The sequence below is a fragment of the Eurosta solidaginis genome, chromosome 5 (assembly GCF_040869045.1).
Source record: "Eurosta solidaginis isolate ZX-2024a chromosome 5, ASM4086904v1, whole genome shotgun sequence".
In the NCBI taxonomy this organism is placed as follows: domain Eukaryota; kingdom Metazoa; phylum Arthropoda; class Insecta; order Diptera; family Tephritidae; genus Eurosta; species Eurosta solidaginis.
The window spans coordinates 1,338,656-1,359,342 of NC_090323.1; the positions used below are offsets into that span (position 1 = coordinate 1,338,656).

The following is a 20,687-nucleotide window of genomic DNA, read 5'->3' on the forward strand; positions in this document are numbered from 1 at the left end:
ACTTTTCTAGTCGTTATTTACCAAAAATTTGAAAAAGCTCTTTTTTGCGTTCGTGAACGAGCTGATATTACCTTATAACTCTTATGTTTTTTGTTATGTTAGCCGATCCAACACCGGCTGCGCCATGCACAGTAACTATGCGTAGAACACCTTTCTGCATAGGCGGCCTTCGGCCGCGCTTATAAATAATAACCCTGGGCTACGCCATACCAAGTCCGGGCAGAAGGGTGTACTACGCAGAAGGAAATAACCATGGCGGTAACCACGGTTATACTACACACCCGGACTTGGCATGGCGTAGCCCGGGGTTATTTTTTATAAGCGCGGCCGAAGGCCGCCTACGCGGAAAGGTGTTTCAACTTTTCAAAATGAGTGGTAAAAATATATACAGCCCAATTCTAAACGAAAATTCCATGCGAGTTTTTTCCCTTCTCCCATTCCTCGTATTCTAAATAAAAATTCTTCTAATTGAAACACCTTATTCCTAAAATTTTGATGTTGCTTTGCCCGGTGTGTTAACCCAGGGCATATGGTGTGGTAGGCGGAGTACGCTACCATCACACCACGGTGGCCGCCATCTGACATTAGTTCATCGATTTACAAAACAAAGTACATGCAACTTTTATTTATGTAATAATCATGCACAGGTATCGCACAACTGCAGATAGTTTGACAAAACTATCACAATGGGCGCTTTCAACGGACATTATTTTTGTTGAAAGGTTGAAAACATATCAGTTATATGTTGTTTTATGAATGGCGAGTTGAGCAAATTGCCAAATGAAATAACTACCTCTAAATTTTAAGGAAAATAACTTTTTAAATTATTTTTTAACTATTACATAATATTCAGAGGAAACAATGTTATTCACAACAAGACAGCCGAATAAACACATTCAGCAAATGTAGCGAACAATATTTCTGCCTAGGAATTTGACGTCAAATTCCAAGCGTTGAGTGGATCGTAACAGAGCGCTCAGAGAGTTATCACTCAACTCTGCTCAACGTATGTTTTTGCTGAAATCGCCAATCGCAGAGACAAAATCGCTGGAAGTGATATAACAAGCATCACTATTTCGCGGCAAAGATACTATTGTGAACTCACAAAATTAACTCAAGAGGTAAATAAATATTCTCCTATAGAATGCAACCAAATTAATTAATTAAATAATGTAAAAGATTTACGAGAAATACCTGTTTCATCAAGTAGCATTGTTCCATACAAAATACGTCGATTAAATTTAAGGTAATAGTCTAGTTGAGGGGTCGACTGCTAATACGCTACCAAAAATATCGAGAGAGGTGTCAAACGACGTGTCTTGACATCAGTATTAATAATCCGATGGCGGAAAACAAAAATTTTAACGCGTTCAAAAGATATTAACGAAAAACCGAAAAAAGACCCACTGGTACCTCCGAAACCAGGGGTCGGATCCATAGTATTTTTGCGCAGAACATCTTTCTGCGTTGGCGGCCTTCGGCCGCGCTTATAAAAAAGGTAATAGTCTAGTTGAGGGGTCGACTGCTAATACGCTACCAAAAATATCGAGGGAGGTGTCAAACGACGCGTATTAATCTCGAGAACAATAATCCGATGGCGGAAAAGAAAAATTTTATCTCTGTCCGGAGATATTTGCTATTGAAGTTGGCGATTTCCATGTGGTTGTTGTTGTGTGGTACCCCCAAAAAAAATTGTGCATCACCGTGGCGGTAGCCACGGTTATATCACACACCCGGACTTGGCATGGCGTAGCCCAGGGTTATTTTTTATAATCGCGGCCGAAGGCCGCCAACGCAGACAGGTGTTCTGCGCATAAATACTATGGATCCGACCCCCGGTTTCGGAGGTACCCGCGGGTCTTTTTTCGGTTTTTCGTTAATATCTTTTGAACGCGTTAAAATTTTTATTTTCCGCCTTCGGATTATTAATACTGATGTCAAGACGCGTTGTTGTTGTTGTTGTAGCAATGCTCGCGTACTGGATTCACCGGGCCATTCCCGACATAAAGGTCCGACGCCTGTCTATGGAGTTCACCAAGGACCTGCTTGTGTTTTTCGCTTCATACGGCTGGGTTCTCAGGTGCCGTATTTCCTCAAAATGCTTACGGAGATGACTCCTTAGGCCCCTAGGCGGTGCTGGTTCGTCAATCAGATGTCTGTTGGGATGCCCAGGTTTCTGGGTATTCAACAGAAACTGTTTGGTCAGCATCTCATTTCTCTCCCTAATTGGGAGTATTCTCGCCTCATTATGCAGATGGTGTTCTGGGGACATAAGAAGACAGCCTGTGGCGATTCTGAGAGCAGTATTTTGGCAGGCCTGTAGTTTCTTCCAGTGGGCAGTTTTTAGGCTTGGCGACCATAAGGGTGACGCGTAGCACGTAATCGGCTGGCTAATTGCTTTGTATGTGGTCATGAGCGTTTATTTATCTTTTCCCCAGGTACTGCCAGCAAGGGATTTGAGGACTTTATTACGGCTCTGAATTCTCGGAACAATTGCAGTTGCGTGCGCACCAAAATGTAGATCCTGATCAAACGTCCCACCCAAGATTTTGGGGTGTAGGACAGTCGGTAGCGTAGTGCCATCGACGTGGATGTTCAATATGGTCGACATTTGGGGCGTCCATGTTGTAAATAAGGTCGCGGAAGATTTAGTCGGTGACAATGCCAGGTTTCGCGAGGCGAAAAAACTGGAGAGATCAGGGAGATAGCCGTTTATTTTATTGCATAGCTCATCGATCTCTGGGCCTGGGCCTGTGGCCATTATTGTGCAGTCATCGGCGTAGGAAACGATTGTGACTCCTTCCGGTGGTGAAGGTAGCTTAGATATGTAGAAATTAAACAAAAGTGGGGATAGGACACCACCCTGTGGCACCCCTTGTTTAATTCTTTTTGGTTTTGATGTTTCGTTTCTGAACTGCACCGATGCCTGCCGACCACCCAGATAATTTGCGGTCCACCTTTTAAGACATGGGGGAAGGGTAGACCCTTCCAGGTCTTGCAGTAATGAGCCATGGTTGACCGTATCAAAGGCTTTTGATAGGTCTAGCGCTACGAGTACTGTTCTATGGTGGGGGTATTGATTCAAACCGCAATTTATCTGGGTGCTAATGACATTTAGCGCAGAGGTAGTGCTATAGAGTTTTCTGAAGCCATGCTGATGAGGGGCTAGCTGCAAATGTGCTTGGAAATAAGGGAGCAGAATGGCTTCAAGCGTCTTTGCCACTGGCGATAGGAGAGATATCGGACGATATGACTCACCTACGTTAGCTGGTTTCCCAGGCTTTAGTAGCGGGACCACCTTGGCCATTTTCCATTTCTCGGGTATGGCAAAGGTGGAGAGAGACAGGTTGAAGACATGCGCTAAATATGTGAAACCCTCTTTCCCTAGGTTTTTAAGCATCGGCATGGCTATGCCGTCTGGGCCCACTGTTTTGGATGGTTTAGCGCGACCAATGGCGTCCTCAACCTCTCTAACGGTGATGGTGACTGGTGACGCGCTGAATTTGTGTTTATGTGCGTGTCTTTTGGCTCTCCGTCTATCTTTGTCGACCGTAGGATGCATTATATATTGTCGGCAGAAAGCGCTCGCGCATTTTTCCGCATCCGACAGCACCTTATCGCCAAAGGCGATGGAAACTTTGTCTTTGTGCTTAGTCGGATTCGATAGGGACTTTACGGTGGACCAAAGTTTACCTACACCGGTAGAGAGGTTACAACCTCTTAGGTGCTCTTCCCATTTCGCCCGCTTGTGTTCGTCCACAAGCAATCTGATGCGTTGGTTTATATCCCTTATTTGGGGGTCGCCTGGATCAAGATGTCTTATAAGGTCGCGTTCCCTCGCTAAGCTCGCGGCCTCCGCCGGGAAGTGGGCCGGATTTCGTGAATTCTCCCGGCGGGAATGAAATGTGCCGAGGCGGATTCAATGACCTTACGGAAGGCACGCTCCCCTTGGCGGGCATCAGTCAGGATAGGAAGAGCAGCAAAGCTGCTGTCTGTTGCAGATTTATATTCTTCCCACTTTCCTTTTTTGAAGTTTATGAAAGTGCGTTTTTCGGTGACGATGAAGTCGGCTGTACGCTCAAACGAAATAAGTATGGGCAGGTGGTCGTATGCCAATGTTACCATCGGCTGCCAGTTGATGCAGTTTACGAGTTCTGCGCTCACGATTGAGATATCTGGCGAGCTATGACAGCTTCCTACCATACGTGTGGGGGCGTCTCCGTTTATTGTGCAGAACGTCGTTTCTTCTATTTGATCCGCCAACATCTCACCCCTACTGTCCGCCCGCAAGTTTGAATTCCATAGGTCGTGATGGGCATTGAAATCGCCTAAGATAATGCGATTGTTGCCAGTGAATAAGGCCTCGATTTTAGGGCGGTATCCACTGGGGCAACAGGTGACAGGAGGGATGTAAATGTTGATGATTTCTAGATTTGCATCGCCTCACCGGACAGATAGGCCTTGACGTTCTAAGACATTGTCCCTGCGGTCGATGCCAGGATCAAATATATGATATTGCACAGAGTGGTGTATAATAAACGCGAGGCCGCCTCCATTTCCGCTCTCGCGGTCCTTCATGTGGACATTATACCCAGAGCAGGTCTGCAATGCAGATCTTGCTGTGAGTTTAGTCTCTTGAATCGCAGCAATGCGGATGTTGTGCCGCTTCATGAAATCGACTATCTCCGTAATCTTCCCAGTTAGTCCATTACAGTTTAACTGCAGAATTCTGAAGTGCATGAGGGGTGACGCCGCCACTCTAGGGGTAAGTGACGGGTGACTACGCCTAGGTTGTGGAAGGCCAGGACGCAATTGCTGTTGTGGCCTTGGGACTGTGCGCCCTTGGGCAAGCATTGGGGTACCCGGATGATTTGGGTTTGCGACCTGGCAACATGGCGCGATGAAACCCGTCGAGGGGTTGCCGTCGCGGAGACCAGAACATCTAGGAAAGTGGCACCACCCAAGGCAGGAGCTGAATTGAGCGGATGTCGCAAACCTATATATTCTGTGCTGGCAGACGGTGCAAACGGAGGTATGGATTAAGAGTCTGTTTCCCTGACCTGCACGATTGCTGCCAGAAAAGAGGGGGGGAGAAGAAGACGGGGGCAGGGGCTGATGCTCAGCATTGCTACCAGCTCTACTACGAAGGTAGTAGTTATGATTGGTATCAGCTGTTTGAGTTGTTGGCGCCGTGGGGCGCGAGCAGCAGCGGGTACTTGTTGTGGCTTGCTGAGCAGCGAGGCTGCTGGAAGGTAGTGGAGAGGCGCTTAGGCGTAGACTACGGGACGCCCTTGGGCGTGAGCAGCAAGGAGCCACAAAAGATTTATAAAAGTTACGTGGACGTCGGGTTTTGGGATCAAGCCCAGAACAACCTGTCCGATGCAACCTTCCCTTGCACGAGACACACTGAACAGAGTATGACCGTCCTGAAAAGATTATTTTCTGGCAAATGCAGCAAAACCATTTCTCAGGACCGGGGTCAGGAGACGGACCCGGATTGGGTTCGATACCTTCCCGGAGTAAGAGAATATGTAGCAGTCCTGCTGCAAGGAGCTGCTGGGAGGATGACAATTTGTGGGAGGGACGAAACAAATTAAATGGAGTCACACTGAAATGACAGTCCTTGGTCGGGAAAAATCCCGAGTCGCTCCGGTACATAGAACCGACTGCCTTGGGAAGCGTCGTTTGACACCTCTCTCGATATTTTTGGTAGCGTATTAGCAGTCGACCCCTCAACTAGACTATTACCATCTTTAGATACAATGATTACCGATGATCAAATGAAATCGCTGGTCAAAATCTTCCCAAATCTTTTAACGCTTCATATAAAAGAGCCACTGAGTGGCAGACATATTTGCAATTTTTATAAACTTGTGGAGCTATACCTTTATGTGCTTTCTGAAAAACCTTTTGAGATTAATAATGCTCATTTTGATGAAATGTGTCAGCACTTAAAAAACCTACGGGTATTAGATGTGCGACATGATGGCAAAAGCCAACTAAATTTAAATTCAGTATCAAAATGTACCAACTTAGCCGTACTCAAAGTGAATTTAAATCCTCTCAAAAAGTGCCTGCAAGAAGTATTGCGTCTGCCCAAATTAGTTTGCTTACAAGTTATGTTGGACTCTGATATTGATATTACAAGCATACAAAATGTAGATACCCACGACTATAAAATATACGAAACAGTTGAATTTTATGAAATTTTGAATACGCAAAGCGTGCGTATAATTGGGTTATCAATAGATCTGTACTATTTCCCTTTGTCAGAGAACTGGCATCTACACTTAAAACTGTGGCAGAAAGGAAGAAAGTAGAACAAAATTTCCTTATGCAACTGCGAATATTCAGCTGCCCCTGATAGATTACGCAGAGGCAATGAATTCTCTGGAGGTTTTGAGTTTTCGTCATTGGAAATATTTAACGAATGATCATGTGCTGCATTTTGTTAAACATTGTCCGCAATTGCAACATTTGGATATCAGCTACTGCTCTAATATTGACGGAAATTTGCTTTTTAAAATGTTAGATATTCTTAAAAAACAGGATAGAGAACAACCCTTACACGTTTATTACTTGCTGAGTGGCTTGGAGAGAGAAGTCAAGAAGATGGTGAGTAATAATGATAAGTAGATCCAGACATATGTGCATATGAGACGGTACATATCAAAACTGTTTTAATCTTTTTATAAGACAAATTTTTCAGTACCATAGAAATTAATAGCAGAATTCAATTTTCTCAAATGACAAAACTTTCATTGTGTTTTCCAAAAAAAAAAAAAAACAAAACCTAAAATTTACAGTTACGTCATGATTCAATCACATATGTATGTTGTAAAAGGTAATTAATATAAAGATGTCATCAATATTAGAGTAGAATTTTATATGCGGACTTAATCAGTTTTGAAATCATCGCAATCAAATAAGCACATACATATGTATAAATTTATGTCTTACCTTACTCCACACCAATAAGCTCTTTATCTTTGCGTTCAGAACCAAACATTTTGGCAAAAGCAACGTTTAATTGTACTATCAGCCGGATTTCCCGTTGACACTGAAGAGGGATTGAGCTCTGTATATCGAGGTTACGAGTTTAATTTTACTAATTTGATTTGAAATTACATATGTATATACTCACTGAGAGCATACATACGTAAGCTTTTTCAAGCCAAACAAAATAAATATGTGCATGCATATAAAAAATACTAGCCTTCACCGGCGACTGCATCCGCACGAAGAAAATAAAACAAAATTTCGTTGCATTGGAAGTTTAATTTTATTTATAGGTTGTACATTGCTCACATTCTCGACGTGTGAGTTGAATGAACTAAAATTTGCGACGAGGTCCTGCGATAATCTTGAAAACCATCATAAATTATGACGAAACGATCCCTGATTATCGAAAAGGGTCCGAAAACAATACCCTACAGGGATAGTTGGAGACTACGAAGTTAATGATTGTGATTATTATCTTAAAGAAAACAAGCCTATAAAAAGGTCTACATGATATTTTGCGTAAGATAAATCATTTCAAAAGAATTTAATCCTCAAATTAAACCAATACTGTTAAATTGGAAATAATGCACACGATTTCCCTTTTCAATGGATTTAGTTATTTTCAATTAGAAGAAAATTTTTCTAAGCGGGATCCACCCTCGGCAGTGTTTGGCAAGCGCTCCGGTTGTGTTTCTACCATGAAAAGCTCTCAGGAAAACTCATCTGCCTTGCAGATGCCGTTCGGAGTCGGCATAAAACATGTAGGTCCCGTCCGGCCAATTTGTAGGGAAAATCAAGAGGAGCACGACGCAAATTGAAAGAGAACCTCGGCCTTAGATCTCTTCGGAGGTTACAGCGTTCGGAGGATGGTCCTTTGTCGGATATAGATCCGGTACGCTCCGGTAACACAGCTCCATTAAGGTGCTAGCCCGACCATCTCGGGAACGATTTATATGGTCACATTAAACCTTCAGGCCATCCCTTCCTCCCCACCCCCAAGTTCCATGAGGAGCTTGGGGTCGCCAGAGCCTCGTCTGTTAGTGAAACAGGATTCGCCGCGGATAGGTGAGGTTGACAATTGGGTTTGGAGAAGCTATATATTGCGCTGGCAACCTGAAGGGTTGCGCTACACAGCCCCTTGAATTTGGTATTTTAGTCGCCTCTTACGGCATACCTACCGTGGGTATATTCTGGCCCCCTACCCCGCTGGGGGTTCATTTAATGGATCTATGTAATTTTTGTATGTGAACAATGTTGATGCAATTATTGAGTGTTAAGCATTTAATACCTATTACAATTTCTAGATGCTGAACTTTCTTGATTTGAACGACGATTGCCTTTGTTACATTTGTTTATTCCTAAAATTTGATGACTTGTTGGCAATAAAACATGTGAGCAGGCGTATGGATATGATCGTTAAATTATTCTGGCGTCATCAATCTAGGGCTATCGCAATAAATTTGCAACAAATGGAAGCATTTAAAAGAAATAAAAACGATTTTATTGATCTATTTACTAGTGCATGTGAAATTGTGGAAACGCTTACCATTGATGATATAGAAAGTTCCCTACTCAAATGTATTTGCCACTTAAAATTTCCCAAACTAAATATTTTAGAATGTAATATTTCACATCGCGACAATACAAATAATGACGAAGATATAATTTTACTAACAAAACTATGCCCTTCCATCACCCGGCTGGCTTTAACGAGTAGTACAACTGGAAAATATATAAAAAATATGAGTTTGCTAAATGATTTAGATTTGAGTTGCTGTGAGTACTTGGATACCGAACACTTGGCCGAAATTTTCAAAACACTTAAATTACGAAAATTTTCACTTCTTTATTTTGGCTATAATACTGTTTTGGATAATGGATTGTCTGCGATCACTGATTGCGTAACATTGGAGGAGCTAAAGATTGACGATCATCATTTGTTGTTATTCATTGATAAACTGTTATATATGACGCATTTGCGCAAGATAATTTGTTACACACGGGATTATGAAGTATTTTTAATGGAGAAATTAACTCGAATGCACGGTATACGTATGCATACATTGATTTTTAATAGCGTCCTTTGGTCGAATGATCGCCATATTGCCAATGTTTGTTTAATGGCGAATTTAAAATGTCTTGTATTAGTAGATGATGATATTGAGGATGAACAATTAGAAGTTTTGGCACAAAACTTGAAACAGCTGCGAGAATTTCATATCGAAAGTAGTCGCTTAGAGAGTGATTACGGTATTTTGGAAATGGTTCGACAATGCAAAAGCTTAGAAATACTAAATGTAACCAATTCCAGTATTAGTAAAGATTTCTTGAAGAAGCTGATGAACGTCTTATGCGAAATGACAAGAGATGTTGCATTAAAATTGTATTGCCGAGGAACCGCTATAGAGCGTGATATTTTTGTAGAGGTAAAAATATTATATCGTCACCCTCTTGCCAACAGCATTTATGTCCTATTACACCTAGTTCTTAGTTATCTTTTGAATGTGTCTTCCTAACATTTTCATTTTTACATATAGTACATACATGTTTTTGGCATAACGATTACAATTTGTATAATCTCTCTAACACTTTATTTAAAATTTTTTTCTGTTTTATTTCAATTAACTTAGAATAACGAGTTACATATTTCAGCGGATGAACCACATTTAGACCTGCCATATTCCCGTTGCTTCCAATGCGAGTGGCACACGTTTGCTGTACAATGATTTCAAAATGATTCTAATTACGGAACTAATTTAGAAAAGAACTTCAGCTTATTTAAATATACCTACATATAAAAATTAAATTAACTACATACATAAATGCGTGAGTATTTGTTTTCTGAGTATTTTTATAAAAATTAATATCATCAAAGTATTTAATTCAACAACTTTTGTAATTACTAACGAATGTTGGGTCTACTCAAACAAATATTTGAGACTATCTTCACGTTGTAATATGAAATCCCAAGTGTCCTTCCAGCGCAAATTCATAACCTCTTGCGAGGACAACTTTTTAAGTCCGTACGTGATTGGCAGAAATTTAATAAATACCCAAATAACTGATATAAGCCAAAATAAAACTCCCAATCTATATAAACGTACTACCCAAATTCGTTGCGATTTTTTGCTAACATAACAGTAAAGTCGTAAGAGATAATCAATATGCTCAAAAACGTAACACAATAATAAAATTTTGAATAAATATGCCGGAAGATAATGATGCAGAAATAACGTCCGATCCGCTATAAAATAGGGTATATAATGTAAAAGGTACGCAATTAGGAACAAATCGCCAATATCACGGAAACGTTTCCATTCGTTTTCTGGTAAATCAAAGTGAAGGCGCCGTCGACGCAATAAATAAAATATATTAAATGTGATATAAAGTAAAATTCCAATTGTGCCAGAATACCAAATGACTACATTGCCGAGCAGATGAATTTGGCTGTTGGTTTTGGGATTTACCCAGTAGGCGATACCTTTGTCCAATAATGGCCATTCAAGCGGTGTCGAACTATACATGTGATCATCCATTTGTTTTGTATACAACAACATTTTTGTTTGCAATTCAAAGAATTTCTCTATAAATGTTAGTTTTATTACTTTTGTTGGAATCATTTGGGCATTTAAGAGTTCACGCTCGCGGTCTTTATGCCTTTGATCTGTATGGAGCGGAAATAAAGGGTGAAACAAATATTAATTCAACAAATATGAAAAACAAAATTTTCTATATACATATATTAAAATTAATATTTGTGTGTAGGTATTTAAAAATTTGCCAAACTGTTCATCGGACTGGAATGAAATTTCGTCAATTACACGAGCTCTTTATGGGATTACCTTTTTTCTGCGAATTGGACCTATTCTAGAAGTTTTTATGTATATGCGCGATTTGCTTGAAAATTTGGTCCGTCGGTACCGGGAGTGTATAAGTTACAGGCCTATATTAAATTATATTACCAATGATGCAATTCTTTTGAAATTGGTTACTTAATTCGCCCTTTCCTTAAGTTAATTTTTGAATACATTTTTCGACGTTTGTGTTCAAAAGATCACGTTTATCGTTCGAAAAGGAAAGCGAAAGGGGAAGATATACAGTCAGGACGGCGATAGAGCACCAGTTCTTCTCTCTGGGTAAGGCAAAGGGGGAATGAGAAGGACAGGGAGAACGAAGTTGAAGTTGTGGTAGACAGGAGGAAGAATGGAAGAGGGGGAAAAAGCAGAAAGGAGTAGAGAAAGGCGAGAAGAGGACAGAGATAGGATAAGGGAGAGGGCGATAGAGAGGCAGAGGACGAAGGACAGGAATAGGGATACATTTGTGAAAAGGGAAAAAAAGAGGAAGAGGTAAAAAATGTATAAGAAGCATAGATAATTTGCACAGTGCTGTGAAATGTTAATGTCGTCAGCTACGCCGTTCTGCAGCTGGGCAATAGGCGATGTCGCAAAGACAGGAGCGCACGTAGGCGTTTTTCATGATCAAAAGTCAAACCTCGTGCTTTAAAATAGGTATGTACATTGACCTGGGTCGATTTGTATGGACGAAAGTTAAGCGATACCGCGCCATCAATGGCGCGATATCGGTTAATAAATCGACCCAGTCTAATGTACATACATGTATATTGTACGTAATTATGCCGTTGCAAACCTCCGTCCTATGACGTGGGATATATTTTCAACCTTTTTGGACACTTTCTTACTTTTTGTGTAACGATGTTCCTCCACATTCCAAATAGCATCCTTGCTGTCTATGTTTCGATCGGCCACTACCTCATGTTGATTGAAACCCCATTCCGGCAGTTGATTACCGCTAAAACGTAATGCTGCGCCTGTTGTATGATGTATGAGACGTACTTGAGATTTAATGGCATGCCAAATTTGACCTTCCTGCAAGAACAGTTCGTATGAGTTTGTATATATTGCGACGAATATTAGCATCACTAAGCTGATTCTAAATAAATAATCACGCAACAATAAAAAACATGAAGAAGCCAGTCGTATATACATGAGCACATCAATCATCATTTACACACATATATAAAAGGCAACGAAGAGATAACTCACACACAGATGAAGCCATCAGCCGAAGTTGTTACTCACACATACACACGCATATATGTAGCTCAATTACCAAGCAGGAGATACAGCTGTTCTAGAAGGCGAAACGTCTAGACTTTAGTAGATTTATGCGAATGAAGCAACGGAGAGTATAAAAGCAGCGCAAGCTGAGTAGTCAGTAATCAGTTTGATCTGAACACGCTATCAGTTCCGAAGTGAATTATAAATGTGAAGTATAATTGTACTAGTCCCAAAGTACTCAAATAAAGACCATTTTGCAATACAGAATATTGGAGTGATTTATTCAACAGTTTAGCGATTCGAACGTTAGCAGAAGGTTTCAAATAAGCGGAGTATCCCGAAATACGTTATAATATTAAAATGGAGTTTATGTTTGATGATCCCTGTAATTAGTAATTAGACTGACAACACCCTCCTTTTACCTCTTCTTCGTATCTCTTAGACCAACATCGTAACGCAGGCATGAAATCAGGTAGTCCGTCTGTCTAACTCAACTGAGTTCTTTTCTATTTGTAGTTTAGGGTTAAAGAGTTTGCAAAAGATCTTTAAACCACCCCCACTAAAGTTTGAATGGTTTTAGCTTTAGCTCCCATAGATATATTGGTCCTTATACATAAGTAAACAACCAGTCCCTACATTAACCTGGGTACCCCAGCGGGTTAGGGGACCAGAATATACCCGCGGTAGGAATGCCTGTCGTAAGAGGCGACTAAAATACCAGATTCAAGGGGCTGTGTAGCGCAACCTTTCAGGTTGCCAGCGCAATATATAGCTTCTCCAAACCCAATTGTCAACCTCACCTATCCGCGGCGAATCCTGTTTCACTAACAGACGAGGCTCTGGCGACCCCAAGCTCCTCATGGAACTTGGAATGGCCTGAAGGTTTAATGTGGCCACATAAATCGTTCCCGAGATGGTCGGGCTAGCACCCTTATGGTGCTATGGTACCGGAGCGTGCCGGATTTATATCCGGCAAAGGACCATCACATCGATAACACTCCCCAAAGCCTTCGGGGAGCAACCTTATCACTACAACAACAACAACAACATTAACCTGGGTCGATTTGTATGGACTAAAGTTAACCGATATCGCGCCATCGATTTTTCGATAGGATTTGGGCTCAGGAAAAAAGTTCCACTACGCATACCCAAAAAAAGTAATTTTCGAGCCTGCGAAAAAAAATGGCGAGAGTAAATTTTTCGACTAAAACACTCCTCAAAACCCAAAAATATTTTTTTTTTTTCAAAAAACTGTTGTAAAAGCGTGCAATTACTGGAATATGCTGATGACATTGATATCATCGGCCTAAACACCCGCGCTGTTAGTTCTGCTTACTCCAAACTGGAAAAAGAAGCGGTAAAGATGGGTTTGATGGTGAATGAGGACAAAACGAAGTACCTACTGTCATCCAGCAAAGAGTCAGCGCATACGCGCCTTGGCAACCACGCTACTGTTGGCAGCCATAATTTCGAAATAGTAAAAGACTTCGTTTATTTGGGAACCAGCATGAACACTAGCAACAACATCAGCACTGAAATTCAGCGAAGAATCAATCTTGCAAATAAATGCTAGTTTGGACTAGGTAGGCAATTGAAAAGTAAAGTCCTCTCTCGGCGAACGAAAATCATACTCTACAAGTCACTTATCGTACCCGTCCTGCTATATGGGGCAGAAGCATGGACCATGACAACAGCAGATGAAGCGGCTTTGGGAGTGTTCGAGAGAAAAGTTCTTCGAAAGATTTATGGACCTCTACGCGTTGGCGATGGCGAGTACCGAAGAAGATTTAATGATGAGCTGTACGAGCTATACGCAGACATCAACATAGTCCAGCGAATTAAAATGCAGCGGCTGCGCTGGCTAGGCCATGTTATGCGAATGAATGACGATGCTCCGGCCAAGAAAGTGTTTCTATCGGAACCCGCCTATGGAAGCAGAGGTAGAGGGCGGCCCCCACTTCGTTGGAAGGAACAAGTGGAAAACGATTTAAACTCCCTTGGTGTGACCAATTGGCGCCGGTTGGCGGAGCGAAGGAGCGACTGGCGCGCCTTGTTGGACAGCCATAACCGTTTAGACGGTTAAGCGCCAATTAAGTAAGTAAGTAAGTTGTAAACACTTTGACGATAACAGGTTTTTGAAAAAAATATATATTTTGGGTTTTGGGGAGTGTTTTGGTCGAAAAATTTACCCCTTCACCCTTTATTTTTCGCAGGCTCGAAAATTATTTTTTTGGGTATGCGTAGTGAAAAACCCCTTTCAATTCTCTAATTTTGAAGTGGAAATAAGAAATGGCTCAGACGTACTGAACTATAAATATGTGTGTATGCGCCGTTTTATGAAAAATACCGTGGCTACTCTGTTGCAAGAAAAAGTTATAGTTTTGTTGCACTGCTCTTTTTTGATTTGCATATTGTAGTCACAGAAATATTTGATTCAACGATCGTTTGGCTATATCTTTGCGCGACATTATATAAAACGAGTTAAGTATTTACCCCAAATTGTCCACCGAGGCATCTGGAAAAAAATTGCGTGTGCCTCCATGGTTAAAAATTGTTTTCTACATAAAATCAAAGCTTTGGTGGATTTGACCAAACACATATCAGTCACTAAAGGGGAAAGATGTCTAAAAAGCTTGTACAACAACACACAAAAGACGCGGATCTCTTCATGCGGCACATGTATTCCATTGCGTTTTGATGCGCTGAATTCGGGACCATCATCAGAATTGGCTTCACGGGTCGTGGTTCGGTCCTTACTTCCAAAAACGAAACAAAAATTGCTGGCAATGGAGCATTTCTTGAATAATAAATTCGCTTTATTTTGAGCAGCGACATCGGCAACATTTGAAAAGTTGCAAAAAATCGATACAAACATGTTCAATGTTTTTTTGTATTTTTTCTTTAAGTACGGAAAAAAATACTACAGAATCATCTTAACATTTTTTTTCCACGTATAAAATTGTTAGGCTTAATATTAAACGAAAACAATCCAAGGAAGACAGAAAAGAATATGTGACATTACAACCCGTTCATATTTCATTTTCCAGATTTAATGTATCCCATATGTATATTCACCTACATCTAATTACTTACCCTGTCCCGATTTAAAATTTCCACTCGCCACAACAGCTCACCAGCCATATTAATATCATAATCGATGTAGCACGACACCTCTTGACATTGTGGCGTCATAGGTGCAGCGACGTCATGCGAATTCAAGCCACGACTTGTTATGCCATGTACCAGTTGAATGATATCGCCATGCTTTATAACGTCCAATTCATCATCGACCACTAAATCTTCGCGATCTGGCCGTTTTACAATCCACCAATTATATACATCTTTAAAGGAATAGCACGTGACCTGCTGCTGATGTGACGATCCACGCTCATCCGGATATCGGATTGGATAGAGATGAGGATGTGAATGCAACCAACAAGTACGGCCATGAGTATGACGCAACGTTATCTGTGAGCCATGAACAACTTTAATCGGTTGACCCTTCGTGATAGAGGCAAGTCCTCCCTGAAGCGAAGCTTGGAATGCACTAGTCATGGCGTTATCATGTGGACCGGCACGATACAATGTTTGCAAATGAATATAGAATATGCCTATATACAAAGCAGTTGGTACAACGGTGAATATAATTAGGCGGCAAAATGTCTCCAGAGTTATATAAAGATCTGTAAAGTGTAAACGAAAAGAACAACATTAACTTTAAATAAAATAAAAGCTTAGAAGAGACACTTGCTTGACAGTGTTGTATCATAAAGTTGATCCCACAGATAACTCCAGCAAAGATATGCCGTCAACCCAAAAGTTATAAAGCCAGCATATTTTACGCTTGCCGCGAAGGTTAAACACGACGCTGCCGCTAAACCAAACATCAGCCACACAATACTGCCGAAACGACTATTTTGAAATCGTATAAAGTAGAAGAGACCAGAAGCAGAAAAAAACAAAAGCATAGATTCCATCAAAATAAAACGCGATTGAGTTAATAAAGCATTATCGAATATTATAAGGAGGCCACCCAATAAAGCAAACCATGCTGAAAGACGTGCTGCCAGTAATAACTTGTACACAATTGGCGCTAAGGCGCTGCCACACAAAGCCGGAACAAAACGCAACCAAAATATCGGCACATTATCATTATATTCAGCGCCAATAAATGGGAAAGTGTAATTGCCATTGTAACCGCTAGCGAGATGAGCTACAGCAGCAATGAGTTGCTTACCCAACGGCGGATGTTGATCGAAGAAGAAAATATTTCGCATGTAACATGAAACGGATTTGCCATAATGAATTTCGTCAAAGCTGCAAAGTGTAAGAAAACTATATGTAGAACGATTAAGAGTGTCTAAGTTTGGGTGTACCCGAACATTGTCAAAAGTGGGTGTTTTTTTAAATCGATTTTGATGAAGTTTTTACAAGTTTTTTCGCGATAGGTCAATTCCTACTCCACTAATGACTCCGGAAACGTAGAAAAATGATTAGTCAAAAAAATAAATAAATACACCTTAGAAGTAAAATATCATTGATATAAGGTTGTTTCATTCGCCCAAGATCTCTACAAAAACCTTTTATATAAAAGTGGGCGGCTCCACGCCCCTTTTTCAAAAAAAAAAACTAAACCTATACATGAAATTTGGTTATTGTAGCTGCAGTATTTAAAAAATGGGCGTGTTTATACTCGCATTTCGGTAACTTTGAATTGCGATGAGAGATGAGTCTATATTTATCTCGATAAGTAGGTAAGGACCTCAAGTAGACTGAATCCATAGTGTTACCAGTAGTATGATTAAAGACCAAACTGAAAAACCACACCAAAAAACCAGGATCAATGTTATGAAATAACTCCGTGATCTTGGCAAACACAAGATGCTTTCTAAGATATATGCTATTTGGTGCTACTAGATCTGACAGCTGTACCACTCCTAATAGCTGGAGTCATAGCCTGGCAAGCGCAGGGCACTCCTAAATCTGCTATCACTGACGAAGCCTAATTTAAAACCATGTGACGTCATGAGTCTTAAGGCCTCTCCTTTTAATGTTAGGATTAACTTTGTTAGTCTAAGGTTGTAAGACCTACACATGAACGTCCACACTTTAAAGCCGTGCAATTGGATCCACGCATTTCCCACTTGTGGTCGATCATGTGCAACTCGTTCATGTCGTTACAAGCTACCGTTATGTCAACAAAGCTTATATACTCTGGGAGCTTTGTTAAGCTGAGTATAAAAAGAATTTGTATGGGGAAAACAGCCGACGAAACTTACATAACATTACGCGGCATAGAGAGCTTATAAAATCGCGTACAAGCTGCTAAAGTAAAAAGTAACCACGTGCTAATGTCCAACTGCAGGTCTATAGTGAAACGGCGGTCTGGAGCCGATAGCTCTACATCCGTTGCAGCGAAATCGGCTATGGCAGTGCGGAGTTTTTCCGTTTCGGCAACGCTATTGGTAACCAAATCAGGTGAATTGTCGCATAATGCGGTTTCATCGGAAGCGACTAACGTTGTTATATCTGTGGTTTCTTGGCGTTCTTCTTGTTTACAGCTGGTGGTTGTAGAACTGAGACTACGTCGACTACTGGGCGAGTGTGATGAGCGTGACGATGTCGACACATTGGATGCAAATGATGATCTTTGTACAGTCTGTTGTTGTTGTTGTTGCTGCTGCTGTTGTATGATTGTACTTAACGAACCGTTGAGCGTATTAAGGCTACAATTTACATCATGACAACAAACAATGCTGCCATTGCACAATGTCGATGTTGGGGTGGGACGCAGTACAAATGTGGCAGAATGTGTATTGTTGTTGTTTATTGTTTTTGTATATATATTTTTATCGTTAGTTGTATAGCTAACACCACTACTGCTGCTATTAATTTGTTTAATTGTTGTTGGCGTTGGTGTTGTTGTTGCTCTGTGCATCATACCAGCAAGTATGTCGTTTAACGAATAGCGTTGAAGTCTTTCGTTTGCCATAGTGGGCGCCAAGCCATTTGATGAATTAGCTAATGAACCGTTTGTTATAAAATCGATTGTTTTTGTTGTATTAATTGTAGACGTAGTCGCTTCTGCTTCGATTGCGGTGTGTTTTGATTTAGATTTTCTTCTTGTTGTTTTGCGGCGTCGCATGTTGTTGTTGGCAAGATTTGACATGGCGAGCAATTTTTATATTACTTTTAAATTTGGCTTCTAGCCGTAAACTAAGTGAACAAAGGCGAAACCTTTTTTTTCACAATTCACATTTTCATCTTTAATTTGAGCGCTGGCACATACTTAAGCCAATGGTGTTTATATATGTATGTATGTATGTATGTATGTATGTACATATGTACACGCGTATGCTGTGCTTTTTTGAACTTTCTTATTTCTCTGCACAAGATCTTCACACGCCTTTGTCTTTAATTTTGATTGTGGTTGTTAATATATTTTCACTTAAATTCAACTTTCTCTCACACACTGTGCCACCTTGAGCTATCGCGTATTCAAACCAGATAATAAAAATTTAATTTTTAATGCAAATTCTATTGCATTTATGTGTGTATGTGCGCATGCGCAAATCTTTGCAAATTTAGCAAAGCTTTAAGCTGCGTAGCTAAGTATTTTTTGGTCTATTTTAATTATTGTTTATAAACATTTATGTTTCTCAACAATGCAATTCGACGTATGAATGTATGGATGTGTGTATATTTATGTATGTTATGTTATGTTATGTCTTATTTAAACAAATTTTCGATCGTACAGCCGAAACTTGCATGTGAATAAATCTTATTTAACACAATCAATACTTTGCACACAATAAATACAAAAATTTTTTAGGCAGTCGCGCATGCGCAACCAGCCATTGGACTGTTGTAAGTTTTTCTCTGTCAAAGCGTAGCTTTTTTTTATTAAATAATTTTATGAAATTACCGCAGACCCAGCGCGCACAACCGTCGCCACGTATTCTGATTCAACAACTAAAGAGAAGATTGGTTCAACTTGTTGTATTGGCTGTTCAAAGAGACAAAGTGGCCAATGTTTTCTGTACTCAATAAGCCAAATCAAGTTTTGAGATTCTCAGTGACTCTGTAAGCTGACCACAGTGGAAAAAATGCTTGTGGGCGGTAAAAATATAGCTTAAGAGTATATAAAATTAGTTAGAATAACCCGAAATTAATGGCAGACAGTTTTTGTGGGTCTTGGAGTTAATCATTGTCTGCGCTGTAGGGCTCATTTATAAAATCACTGCTCACGTTCAAAAGGATGATTGTTTTCACAAATTTCAAATATACTTTGAGCACGCAGAACGCTGTGGTTCTAACTATTTTAGTTGGCTCATGCAAGGAAGATATTGCCCAAAATTCAGGCCTAGATAGCCCTGAAATATCTATGTCTATCTCAGAAAATGTTAATGCAAGAATGGAGATATGGAGACAGGGAGATATGGAGATAGGGAGCTCAAAATATTACTTTCAGAAGACATAGCATTTATCACTTTTTCAATCCAAATCATTTCTACATCCCACACAAAAAATGATAACAAAATAAAATGATTAAATGCGCTGTTCTTTATAAAAACTTGGGAGTACATAAAAACTGAAAGCCATTCATATTAAGTTCACTAACTTACACACATACGCAGGGCCGTACCCAGACTGGTGCAAGCGGTGCGGTGCACCAGCGCCCCCAGCTCCGAGGGGCCCCCAAACCCCCGAGTCGCAAAAGTTTCACCGAAAAATGTATACACTAAATTGGGGGAAAAATTTTATTTTTTATTTATTTTATTCAAATTCTAATCCAAAAGAAGATAGCGGGATGGACGTCTAGGATAGAAATTGAGTAAAATACCGTATTCTACTAAACGTCGATTTAGACCATCCACTAAAATGCTTTCTCAGAAGTCACCAACATTCGTCATTCTTTTAACGAATTGGTTTTCGAAGCTTCTGAATTATGTGCGAAATTAAGTATCAGTAACAAGTTTGAGGAAAAAAGAAAAAGAAAAATCAAAAAATATTTTGATGAGCTCTGCGAAGATGAAAGACTCACTGATCCTGAAAAATTGTTCAAGGTTTCAATTTTCTATCCAATGGTTGATACGATTTGCTCACAGTTAAAACACATATTTGAAGGAATGACTATGGTTCTGGATATGTATAGCGTTTTACAACCTCAATTCATTGCTATTTCAAGTGAATCCGAAATAAGAGTAGAGAAAAATTCGTTCAAAAGATTTCAGATTACATATCCCCATTGTTTCCTGCACAGTTGATGTCAATGAAAGCTGCGTTCAATTAAAAAATAAGTCAAATGAAAGCAATCAAAGAGCTGGCAGATTTTCTTGTAATTGAAAACAGTTCATTGATATCAAATTTTTCATATGTTCATACTGCGTACATAATGTTTTTGACCATCCCAGCAACAAATGCCACCGGTGAACGATCGTTTTCAAAATTAAACTAGATCAAAAATTATTTGCGAAGTTCGATGGGTAATGAACGATTAAGTGGACTGGCAGTCCTATCTATTGAAAATGAAAGAGCTCGGACAATTGATTTTTCAAAACAATCGATGATTTTGCGAGTATGAAAAGTAGAAAAACACTTTTCTAG

At 40.2% G+C, this 20,687-nt stretch overlaps 2 protein-coding genes across 7 annotated transcripts; one reads left to right on the forward strand and one right to left on the reverse strand.

The window, feature by feature from the left end:
• The first annotated feature begins 1,113 nt into the window (after positions 1-1,113).
• On the forward strand, positions 1,114-10,256 carry LOC137252065 (uncharacterized). 4 transcript variants are annotated; one of them, XM_067787258.1, is made up of 4 exons: positions 1,158-1,246; positions 6,533-6,615; positions 8,307-9,428; positions 9,633-9,825. In XM_067787258.1, exons 2-4 carry the CDS (start codon positions 6,613-6,615, stop codon positions 9,726-9,728), a joined length of 1,221 nt encoding a protein of 406 aa, XP_067643359.1. In that variant the 5' UTR covers positions 1,158-1,246; positions 6,533-6,612; the 3' UTR covers positions 9,729-9,825. The 4 variants fall into 4 exon arrangements, with proteins under 4 accessions (XP_067643360.1, XP_067643359.1, XP_067643358.1 ...); XM_067787257.1 differs by having other exon boundaries at positions 1,163-1,246; positions 5,949-6,615; positions 9,655-10,256; XM_067787256.1 differs by having other exon boundaries at positions 1,228-1,246; positions 5,949-6,615; positions 9,633-10,256.
• On the reverse strand, positions 9,653-19,032 carry rt (Protein O-mannosyltransferase rt). 3 transcript variants are annotated; one of them, XM_067787248.1, is made up of 6 exons: positions 19,006-19,032; positions 17,360-18,567; positions 15,832-16,397; positions 15,174-15,763; positions 11,702-11,888; positions 9,653-10,666 (listed from the first exon to the last, which is right to left on the reverse strand). In XM_067787248.1, exons 2-6 carry the CDS (start codon positions 18,247-18,249, stop codon positions 9,921-9,923), a joined length of 2,979 nt encoding a protein of 992 aa, XP_067643349.1. In that variant the 5' UTR covers positions 18,250-18,567; positions 19,006-19,032; the 3' UTR covers positions 9,653-9,920. The 3 variants fall into 3 exon arrangements, with proteins under 3 accessions (XP_067643349.1, XP_067643351.1, XP_067643348.1); XM_067787250.1 differs by having other exon boundaries at positions 9,653-10,246; positions 10,484-10,666; positions 17,360-19,026; XM_067787247.1 differs by having other exon boundaries at positions 17,360-19,026.
• Between the last annotated feature and the right edge of the window lie 1,655 nt (positions 19,033-20,687).

Bases quoted from the DNA above. Each gene is read 5' to 3' on its own strand.
- LOC137252065 (XM_067787256.1), top strand. From the start codon at position 6,382: ATGAATTCTCTGGAGGTTTTGAGTTTTCGTCATTGGAAATATTTAACG. The intron at 6,616-8,306 runs GTGAGTAATAAT...TACAATTTCTAG, and splicing joins AGAGAGAAGTCAAGAAGATG to ATGCTGAACTTTCTTGATTT. The intron at 9,429-9,632 runs GTAAAAATATTA...CAATTAACTTAG, and splicing joins AGCGTGATATTTTTGTAGAG to AATAACGAGTTACATATTTC.
- rt (XM_067787248.1), bottom strand. From the start codon at position 18,249: ATGTCAAATCTTGCCAACAACAACATGCGACGCCGCAAAACAACAAGA. The intron at 15,764-15,831 runs GCAAGTGTCTCT...TACACTTTACAG, and splicing joins TTATGATACAACACTGTCAA to ATCTTTATATAACTCTGGAG. The intron at 11,889-15,173 runs GTAAGTAATTAG...CTGTTCTTGCAG, and splicing joins AAATTTTAAATCGGGACAGG to GAAGGTCAAATTTGGCATGC.